The sequence below is a fragment of the Berghia stephanieae genome, chromosome 2 (genome assembly GCF_034508935.2).
Source record: "Berghia stephanieae isolate SIO BIC M18660-M18661 chromosome 2, UCSD_Bste_1.3, whole genome shotgun sequence".
Lineage (NCBI taxonomy): Eukaryota > Metazoa > Mollusca > Gastropoda > Nudibranchia > Aeolidiidae > Berghia > Berghia stephanieae.
In genome coordinates, this window is record NC_088361.1 from 17,131,142 (window position 1) to 17,142,879 (window position 11,738).

The 11,738-nt window shown below is 35.9% G+C and overlaps 1 protein-coding gene across 1 annotated transcript; it reads right to left on the reverse strand.

Annotated features, from left to right (window-relative positions):
* Positions 1 to 219: 219 nt before the first annotated feature.
* Positions 220 to 1,521, reverse strand: LOC144963887 (uncharacterized protein F54H12.2-like). Its single transcript, XM_078897834.1, has one exon. The coding sequence runs from the start codon at positions 1,519 to 1,521 to the stop codon at positions 220 to 222; it is 1,302 nt and encodes a 433-aa protein (XP_078753960.1).
* Between the last annotated feature and the right edge of the window lie 10,217 nt (positions 1,522 to 11,738).

Sequence of the window (11,738 nt, forward strand, 5' to 3'; positions counted from 1 at the left end):
GGAACCCAAAACTATCCATATATTCTGCCTTTCCCATCCCGTTAAAATACACAGATACCCAATGTTTTCCGGGACCGGAACTCGACTCTGTGTTAATAATGTACGCAGCTGGTTGACGAGAATTTGGGTTGTTCGGAAGTCTATCTTTAGGATAAACACCTCGAAAAATTCGTCTCGCCCTAACGTGTCCGTTTAACATCGTTTCGATTTCTACGTTGTTCATGATGAAAAGTCAGTGATCACCTGACGAGTGCGATCAATTTCTATTACACTATCTAATTCGCTGTAACAGAACACAATGATCGGATCAGCTAGTGGGGTCGAGAATTTAAGTTCTAGTCTAAGCGACTCGCTTTTTACCAGTTCAAACTGGTTTCCGTCTAATAGCGATGGTGACAGATCAAAACCAAAAAGACTACAACCCTGAGAGTAAGCATTATAATCTATTCCATTTCCGGCATCGTTGTTAACCAGTCCAGCTGCTAGCATAAGACTGTGATAAGCTCTGACATATTGTTTACTACTGAAATTCGGAGTTAGTGCTTTGGACGGTATCTGTTTTCCGTTCAAGTACAGGGCTAGATAGGACAGATCAAAGTGCTGGAAATTAAAAGGATTCTTTTTGTAGTTTCCATTAAAGCTAGTGCTTTCGATTAGACCCAGTACGATCTTAGTCGGGGTTTGCGATAAAAACAAATTATCTTGCACTGCACTTAAATTTCCTTTTGGAATAGAAAAAGTTTTATGGACAACGCGCTTCATGGGGTATTTACAATTGCCGATGTGAAGTGCTTTCTCGTGTGACAGGGCCACGGCTGGGTTTAATTTAATCTTCCTAACATACAACGAGGCGTGTGTAATTACACTCTTAAACCCCTCAGCATCGGTCATGAGATGGAAAGCATCTTTAGACGGGATAAGCCTCAACTTTACATCAACTCCATTAATTAGATACCGTTCTTGATGCATGAAATCTAAATGCAGTTTTCCCATCATATCCACTTCTTTACTCTCTTTCACCAGCTCTTTCCGTGCATCGAAGCCAGCATTTGTACTATCCGTTATTTCTAGTTTACCCGGGGTGTCCTCGTGAAAAAATTCCATTGTCAGGTGACTCCTTTTGGCACCTTGATCATAATTCAACATTGTTTCTACAAAACTCCTAAAAGGATAAACGTTCTCACTTGACGTCACCAGAACATCGTTCAAAGTCATATCCACTTGTGAAAACAAGGCATGAAACCAGGTGTTAACAGGGGCAACATTGCTATCGGCGTCTAAATTAGTTCCATCCGCCTTTATTACTTTAACGCGTACGTGCATAAATGTGTTATGCAAATCCAAGTAGTCTGACGTCCCCCCGCTGATCGAAAATTCGATCGGACCTCCACTCGACAAAGTAGAGATCGGATGGTATTCCACAAACAAACCATCCTGAACAGCAGTCTGGGTGACGGGTAATGAGAACAGATCGAGTCCGCTGTGTACACTCTCTGCGGAATAGGGATGTAACAAAGCCATGATAATCAACCAAAAATGTCTTGAGCTACGTTCTTCCTACGTCTCTTCCTGGTCTTTTGTCGTGTCTGAGTAGGTCGTCGTCGTTTTATACGCCGAGTCACACGTCCGGGTGGCGGCGGCGGCGGCGGCGATGAAGTTGAAGTCAAACAACCCACGGCTCTGTTGAGTAATCTTTTCTCACTCTCCCCCGCGCGTCGTTTTAAAGCTGTTTTAACATTTTGACCGGAAATGACGTCAGATGCTATTTGGGCACCGGTTTTTGCACCTTCTTTTAATAATGTTTTAGCGCCCGATTTCAAGATGGGAAACAGAGATCTCGCAATACCACCAAAGATACTCCCAAGCCCTCGACCTCTTTGATGTCTTCCACCAACAAACACGGGTAGACCACGTCCTGCTTGAGTACAGTAATAATCATCGTAACCTTTTTGATTGGATTTGAACACGATCCCTTTTGTCATGACGACTTTTTACGAATCGAATCTCTTCTTTCGAAAATGAAGTATCACGATAGACTTCCCTGAAGCAAATGTCAAAGGTTCGCCTTTGTCGTTGGTTAAAAGGATTTCAACCGTGTCAAAATTAAATAGTCTGAGAGGAACATAGTTAGGTTTTCTCAAAAATATGATGAACTATGTCTTTGCTTCTATTTCCGCTGGTACGCATCTCAAAAGAGGTACGACGCTATCCCCAACTATTCTAGGTTGAACGAGGTTGCAATATACGTATACTGCTTCGAATCCGACGTTTAGATGTAATGGCCTTTCACTCGACACAGACGTTGGACCGTATAAATAATGATTTGGAATATTCAAGAGATTGCTCAATGTCGAACTCAAGTGCAAAAAAGTTCCTTCCTTATATAGCCTTATCATTACTCTGCGAGTTGCACGGTCGTAATAAAATTTGATGAAACCCTCGTGCTTCTTTTTTATTTTCCTTCTTATATGAGTCATCATCGTTTTAACCAGTACATCCGGTGACTCGTATAAACCCGATGGGATGAGTACGGTATCTTGTTCGCTGTCGTTAGTAACTCTAAACTCGAAAAATGCTTCATTCTCAAGGATGTTGTTATACGTGTTACTGAATAATATTTCTGATAAACCGACTTCGTATTCTGTCGATAAATCTAACACTCTGGGTAGTTTTGTAAAATAATGCCCTGGAGAATTATTCGGAAAATAGCTCATGCTGCTATTTGAAGGTAAGACTAAATAAGACATGATTAAACTCGTTTATTCAGTGTTGGATTTGGAAGAACGTAACCGAGACAACTACTTAGAAGTGCTACCCATAGTCTGTCTGTTTCTCCGTCACGCGTCAAGTTATATAATGATACAGACACAACAATCGACACAATCATCATCTGACACAAGAACACGATCTCCCCTCTAGGGACTCGTTTCCCAAACATAGACCAATAAGATGAATTTCTGTTGGAATTATTACTTTCACTTTCGGATCCTTCCATTTGAAAATTAAAAAAAAATAAAATAAAAAAAAACAAAAAAAAAAAAAAAAAAAAAAAAAAAAAAAAAAAAAAAAAAAAAAAAAAAAAAAAAACAAACAACAAGGATGATAATTAATTGTAAACACGAAGATAAGACTTTGGTATCCAAGAGTTAAATGATGAATCGTAACCGACCCACTTCACCAAAAGTTCTTGTCCGCTTTTACGCTTATCCAAGACGGTCTCAATTCTGTAGATTTCTTTTGCACCAACTTTTTGCAGTTCTTGTTTATAGAAGCTTCCGCGCACGCATTCGTTCTGATCGTCTGTAATTTGGTAGGTTCTAGGTGTTGTTGAAATGTATTTTGTCACTGTAAATAACTCTTCGGTCCAAGAGGGTAGGTAGCCCTTTTTAAACAGTCGCCTACTTTTACTTATTCTCACACGATCGCCGATCAAAAGTTTTGCACTAGTTTTCTTTTTAGGTCGATCATCCAAATACAATGTGTTCCATACGTCCCCTTGATTTTTCTCTGTTACGTCAACAGGGCGTAACTTGATACTCCTATGATAAGAATGATTATAACTTTTCACTACTTTGGGTAATACGTCTTTGAATCGAGGAGAGTTCTGACGAGTAAACACACGCCACAGTTTTTCTTTGAGAGTCCTATTGAATCGTTCAACTACCGCAGCTTTAATATCCTCGTTCTCAGTAGTAAAGAAATCAATCCCATTCCGCTTCAGAAATTGCTGAAAGCTTTTATTGACAAATTCGAGGCCTTTGTCGGTTTGGAGCCGGATTGTTTTTCGACCAGACTCTAAAATAGTCCTGAAAGCATCTTTTAACGTTTCTCCCGTTTTGTCTTTTATAGGAACAGCCCACGCAAACTTGCTGAAGACATCGATACACGTCAAAATGTATCTGTACCCGTCATTGTACGATTTCAATTGTTGAACATCAATGAGATCAGCCTGCCATTGATGGTCTATTCCACCTACAATAATCCGTCGACGCGGAAATTTGTAACGAACGGGTTTATGAAGGGTGTATGCGTCTTGATGAGAAAGCCAAGAGCTGACGACAGTTTTTTTAAGTTTCGTAGCAGTCTTTAACGGTTTAATACCGCCATAAGATCCCGGTTGATTAGGATTGTAATAGCGAGCGCGTAGTGTTTTATCTCCTTTCATTTGAATGAGACCCAGGCAGATGTTCTCTCCGGTTTAACCGTTTCTAAATTCCTCGACGGACGTTGTCTAATATACGCCACCTGTCAGCATGACCGATGAGATCACGTGGGACGTTGGATTCCTGCAGAGCACGAGCAAAATATTCCCATCCTTCAGGGTTGACAGACTTTCTTTTGCGGAGTGCGTCATTGACTAGATCAAGAACGTTTGAATTTGGGATGATATTACCGCGATATTTAATCTCCCCTCTCGGGTTCCATTCAAGCTCTGTGTGTCTTTTGAGATAATCCAATAATCTCTCCGCTTTCTTTCTCAACGAAATAGGTACGCTCTCAATAATATCTTTTGTTAAAGTGTCGTGTTCTGTTGGGTCAGGTGTTCTTATTGATTGAGGATTGGTCTTAGTTACCATCTGATGTGATCGTTCATCTTTCCGCTTTAAGAATTTCCACAGCACTTGTTGATACAACTCTGCTTTTTCGATTGAGTTCATATCTTTTCGCGTTAGAATATCTTTCATCTGCTGATCAAAATCCCAAAGCTTTTCTGTGGACGGTTCGGTTATCGGTGATTCTCTTCGGGTGTGGATTGAGTCCAAGAGACGTTGGTCCACCAATACCATTTTCTTGGCATGCTCCATCTCATAAACCACCCGCTAGTATTCCACCTAAAGTAGCCAAGACAGGTTGAAGAAGGGCACCTAATAGACCACCTTTTTGTAAAAGCTTCTTTTGTCGAGATGGTGAAGAGCCTTTTTTTGATAAAAGTCTTAAACTTCTCTTGTGTCTGATCAAACGCTTCTTTTGTACTGGACTGAGCGGAAGATTACCGCGTAATATATTCAGTGCACATTCGCATAACGTATTGATTAGATCCGGTGACGCTCCATTTAAAACTGCTTTTGCTACTCTGGGTTTAGCCTCTCCAAGAAGTTTCAACATTGAAACGTTACGTTTTACACGCGCAGACATTACTTTTGGATATAAACAACTTGTTTTTCAGGAGAAAAAACGTCTGTTCTTACACGAAGATGGTCAGGTGTATCCTGTCGAAGATCGATCACCAAATAACCGTGAGGTACGTCTGTTGCGTCCTTAAATGAGTCTAGTAAAAAAATTTGTCTTTCCGGGATACAGTTGTTTTGCCAGCTGAACGATCTGCGAACGATCACGTGGATTTTTAAAAATAACGAGATAATGAGCATTCAAGCTGATAGTGCGATGTTCTTTATTTTTTGAGAAAAGATTTTGTACAAGATAAAACACTGAAATGTTATTGTGATGCGATTTTTTTGTAAATAATTTAGTTACGCTGTCATCAGTTTCGGCCATTAAGTCATCGAGTATCACAAGACGGTGTTTGGTTCCATCCCAAAGGAAGATTTTGGTATCCCTTCTATAAAAGTTATCCCTTGTAACGCTTCAAAAGTTCTCTGCCACTCTCCATAACACCATATAATTTCTTCAGGTTGCGGGCTCATCATCTGATTTAAATGCTCAATAAATTTTGTGACCCATACAGTTTTACCGCTTCCAGAAGGACCGGCTATCAGACATGTAAACGGGTGTTTGAAGCGCGGATCCGTGATTGTTATACCAATAGAGGTTCTGTACTGATTCCGTCGGAACTGACTTTTCTCTTTATATAAAAGTAAGACAAGCTGGCTCTCTGCTGTGTGTATGTATAAACGTTTGAATCTAGCACTCGAAATCCTTTATTCTCCCCTACTCCACTCTTTCGCGTTTGTAGCACCTTAAGATACTTCTCTTTTGTAAGATCGTTCAACCTCTTTGATAATCCCTTACAGCTCGTCTTAGACTTCCCCTTTTCCAAAACAAATATACGTTTTTGAACAGAGTGCTACTCCTCCGTCTCCTTCATATTTCTAACTTGAATAGACCCGGGGTTCGTCTGTCATATTTTTGCTGTGCACAACAACAAGGATATGGTGAAAAGTTGTTTTGTTTTTCAACAAATTCTCGAACATGTTTAGCACAAGCTACACTCGGAAACCAAGTATGGTAGTGTTTGTAAAATTCTTCAACTAAGTGCGGTTTCAAGAGGTCTTGAATATCGCAGTCGGAAAATGCAACGTATAGACTGTCTGTGTCCATCTCAAAAGTTGGTAATCGGCCCTTGGAATAAATCTGTCTATGAAATCGTATTGAAACTGTAGCATCCTAAGTTTTGCATAGGAATAGACAAACGATCCGATTTGAATGGGTAGCGTCCATAGCACGGTACGTTTTGCTGACTCTATTTCGTGTAAAGTCGATGTCAGCGGGGTCATTTTTCTGAAATAAGGGCTATTGATGCTTTTTGAGACAACGTTTTTATCATCGGCATATGTAACTTTTCGTATGTTTACCTAACGCCTCGAGTGTCTTACCATATGCTGAGTTACCATTAATTTCATAGTTTCGGCTAAGATGCTATTTTTAGGATTACGATCACCTTCGCGTCTAGCGTCTGAAACCTTTTGCACAAAATTTGAAAAACAAGCATTTGGTGTATATTCAATTACTTCTTGAATATCTTCTACAATAAGACCGTGATTGAGATACCATTTGAGTAATGGCGTGGTCAGTAATATTCCATCAGCATGGTAACTGCTAATCAGAGTGCGGTGAGGTTGCTTTAACAGATTGTTATTCACGGCGTATTGAAGCATGGTTTCACCTATATCTTCTCTCGAGACCAGGGTGTTTTTAAAGATTGGTGGCATTTCCGCGTAATAAACGTAAAGGTCTGAAGGTACACTAATAGTACACTGAACGAAACCGAAAAGTTGGTTTTTGACAACTGCCGAAATTATCGATTCCTTGGTGATACGGGTACCCAGTTTAAAACAGTTATTATGAAGCAGGCGTAGTTTCTGTAAAAAACAAGATATCCTAGGGTCTCTTTTCATTTTTTTCAATTCACATTCATAAATTTCTATTAGGGTAATTCCCAAAACGTTTCTGATATAAGCATTTTTTTCAGATGTTTTTTGTTTTCTTTGTTCAAATGTTTCACCAAAGAATGTGGTCTTATCTTTGATACAATCATGGCCATGAAAATAACAGCCTTGAAATTCGAGAGCAATTCGTTCAGTTTCAATAAACCCGTCGACCTTAACCTGTTTTTCGTGACCTAGATCTTTTTCTCTTCCATTAAATTTATGACGAATAGGAACACCCTTTATATAACTCATCCATTCAAGCCATTCAAACGCTGCCTGTCCAAACTTGTCTATTTTCTCAGGTTTTAAACGCGTTACTTTTCTGTCGTCGGATAAACAGACCGCTAGGCATGTCTTGTTGAAGACAGTATAAATACAAACTATTAGCATCATAGCCTTTCAACGATTGTACAGGTTTATCTCCCCTGATACGTGTCCTGTTCTTTTCTATATAACGTGTAAAAAAAATTGACGGTCCACCAACGATGTTAGATTTTAAAAGCTGATGAAGATGTTTATGCTTTTCATTGAATAATGAAAAAAATACATTTCTAGGAATGGTTTTAAATAAGTACCGGAGTGTGACCCCTAGGATCGATATCGCATTTTTGAAAATGTCTAAACCTAAATCTTGATAGAATTGCGTCATGCGATCAATTGCGGTTAACATTGGTCCTACGTCACGAATATTGTAGAATATTAAAAAGTCTTTCATTGATCTCATCCCTTCCTCTTCCCACACTTTCTCACAGTACGCATAGTCTTCTTGAGAAATGGTGCAATTTTTTTAATGAACTGAAAAATGCTGATATAGGCGGGAGAGACGTTTCCTGTAATCTATCTAGACGGTCAAAGTATTCGTAAGGAAAAAAAAGACTTCTGTTCGGTTACATTATAGGCTTGAAGAAAATTTGAGTAACTAAATCCGGGTGCAAGTATATTACAAACATCTAAAATTTTAACTTATTATTTGATACACAAAGAAAATTGTTGTTCTTTTTTACTACTTTGAAATTTTCTGTATTCATTAATCTCTTTACGAGGTAAGTGTTTAGAACATTTAAATCATACATTTTAGAATTGAAACCAATTACAATCATTTGATGAAGATAGCGATCTAAAACAGCTTTCAATTTATGATTATCACCAATTTGTTCATACGCGGATTTGAATGTCGTTTCACTGAGAAGGCAAAGGCAAAAACACGGATTTCTTCCAAGTAAGACACCATACGGTTGACTAATTTTTGAGGATCCCCTTCAGATATGTAACATACGGGTTTTTTCGTAACTCGGAACATTTGAAGCGATTGCTATAGACATAGGTAAGTGTCTAGCATGATACATCGTTCGACTCGTTTGAGCTTTCGGTTTGGGTAAGTTATTCTTATCAAAATAATACTCGATATCAAAGGTGCACCTAAACGGATACACGTAATCAGGATCAATACAAATTCCAGCTTCTGATAATTTCTCCAAATCGGTAGGAAGAAGTTGAAAAATCCCACCCGGGTACCTAGATTGAGTTGCATTTTCCCTTACATATTTTCTCGTGACGTAACAAAGTCGAATGATTTGTCCAAAGTTTGCTACAATGACAACAACCGAATATCTTAATAGCCTTATCGAGGTCTCTGATATAACAAAAATGATCATTGACAAGTAAAACTAACATCGTATTAGAATAAGTATTCGCACTTCTCCTAAAAACGACGTATCGTCCAGGAGTATGATCCAAGTCATATTTATAAACAATGACATTGATTTCAAATAGCGTCTCTATTTTGCCTAGTTTCTCTATGGTAACACCTGGAAATGCTGTTGGAAATGTTGATGTATAAGGCTGAATAAAGAGTGAGTGAATTTGTCTAAGTCATTAATCGAGTTTCCCCGAGCTAAAGCTAGGCATCTGAAGAAGCATAAATTATCGTTGTAAAAATCATTGGTCTGTTATAATTGCATTGTAGAGTATATATGTATTTTTTTATTTTTAACACAAACGGGAATTTCAGCGTTACAACAACCAATAGGAAACTCTTTCATCTTATTGAGATAGAACGTGGTCGATAAAATAGACTGAACTCTGAAACGACTATTGGTCTATGTTGACGGGCAAACTCCAAATGATCGTTATTACTAAAACTTTCAATAAAATTCCTCAAAGTCCTCCAATTACTGATAAGTCTGGGAATTTCTAATGCTCTGTTATTATTAATAGAAGCATGGAAAAAACGATATTCTGAATTTTCTTGGTTTTTGTAACAGAAAAGAATGGCTAAAATTTATTTTAAATCTTACGCTTTGTCTGTTAAAAATCTCCTTAGGCGAACCCCATTCTATGGTGTACACAGACTGAAAGATCCCTTCTACAAAATGTGTCTTTATGGATTCTCGATATTCTTCAAGTAACTGTAGCACTGTTTCATTTTTCTTCGTTTTGTTCTACATAAATAGTAGACAATAAACTACACGACTGTTGTTTTTGTTTTTGCTTTTGTTCATGTTTTCGTTGTTGGCGTTTTCTCTTGTCGTTTTTGTTTTTGTTTTTCTCTACGTTTGTTATTTTAAAATTCTTTCTTGTTTTTTTAGCTGTTTGTTTTTCTTGTTTAAAATGTATCTTTTGTTCTTTTTCCTGTATTTTTTTCTGTTTTTTAACCTGCTTTTCTTTCAATTTTTCTTCGGGTGAACTACACTTTACATTTTTTGGTGCTTTTTTTAAATTATTCTTTCCTAGAAAAGTTCTTTTGACATTTTGAACAAGAATGTAAAGGAACTTTGTTATGCTTCTGTTTATGACGAATTAAATTATGTAATAATTTAATACTAATGCCACATATTTCACAGATGTACATGATTAATAATTTAAAAAAAAAAATAAAATAAATAAATAAAAAAAGGGGAACAAAAAAAAAATTATATCTCACTGTTCGTCGCTACGGGATTTGTATCTTTAGTCTTGAAAGGTTGTTCATTCAGCATTTGGGTTGTCTTTGGTTTCAGTGAAATCAAACAAGGCTGGTTTCTATCTTGTTTCTTTGTGTGTTTGTGTATAGTTGGTGGTTTACTTCAATTCTGAAAAAAATAAATAAATAAATAAATAAATAAATAAATAAATAAATAAATAAAAAAGAAAGTTTCATTTGAAATTGGATCTACTGATCTCACAGCAGAGAAATAAAAAAACAAAAAGTTTATTTTTAAATAATAAATAAATACATAACAAAGACAAACAAACAAAAATACCAAACAAAAAAACAACAAAAAAAAAACAACAAAAAAATCAAGAAAATTTAAAGACAATTCATTAATTATAGACAACTTCATTGGACTTAGATCATCTTGTGTACATTAATAATTATTATAGCGATATAATAGGGAAATACGACTCACTATAGATATGGACAGCTCACTCCTTTTGTTTTCTATTCATCTGTGTCTGAAATTTCAATTGTATCACTGTCGGATGAGATTTCAATAACTTCGGGAACTGCTGGTGATGGTCGTTGGGTGTCTATAGAACCTGAAATACAATTTTTCATTTTGACTAAAAGGATATCAAATAATACAGGATACCAAACAAAAAAAAGACGTAAATATAAATATATAGATAGCAACAAACAACAATTTAAAAAAAAAAAACCAGCAAAACAAACATACTATTATTATTATTATTAATTATTATTATTATTATTATTATTATTATTATATTATTATTATTATTATTATATTATTATTATTATTATTATTTTTATTATTATTATTTATATTATTATTATTATTATTATTATTATTATTATTATTTTTATTATTATTATTATTATTATTTATTATATTATTATTATTATTATTATTATTATTATTATTATTATTATTATTATTATTATTATTATTATTATTATTTATTATTATTATTATAATGATAACGAGCAATACTTAAACATGTAAATACCAAAAAAAAAAAATAAAAAAAAAAAAGCGGGGAAACCCCAGAATGATACGGCTACAATCTTTAGATAGAATATATTTATCCTTGGATAATAATATATATATATATATATATATATATATAATATATATATATATATATTAATATATATATATATATATATATATATAAATGTAACTCACTGTTGATTGAACTGCTTTCTCCGTCATTAGGAGTTGAATTGATATCGTTGTCTTCGTTGTCTTTGGGCGTCCTGGTTCCGGGTCAGTACACAACCGTACGATATGAAGAGCTTCCTCACGGCCTAATATGTCTTCCAATAGTAATGTCTGTATTATGGTTTGAATTTTTCAATCAGAGTTTCTTTGGTATTATCAAACGCTTCGTTAAAAAATCTAATTATCTTGTCCTCCACGGGCAACATCAAACAGTCGTGTGATATTTGCCCGGGTGCAAAAATCCGACATCCTTGCAATTTGCAATGTCAATGGCATAGATATGTCTCATCAAGTCCTCTTTTACTTTTGTTAGGAAAATGATCCATACTAAAGTTCTGCTAAAGAAGAAAATAATAAAAAATCATGTTCACAGTATTTAAATCCTAATATATTTTTGATGATGACGACGAATATTATAATTTCTTGCTTTTTTTTGTTTGTCCTTTTTATTTTTTCTTGACGAGGG

Bases quoted from the DNA above. Each gene is read 5' to 3' on its own strand.
- LOC144963887 (XM_078897834.1), bottom strand. From the start codon at position 1,521: ATGGCTTTGTTACATCCCTATTCCGCAGAGAGTGTACACAGCGGACTC.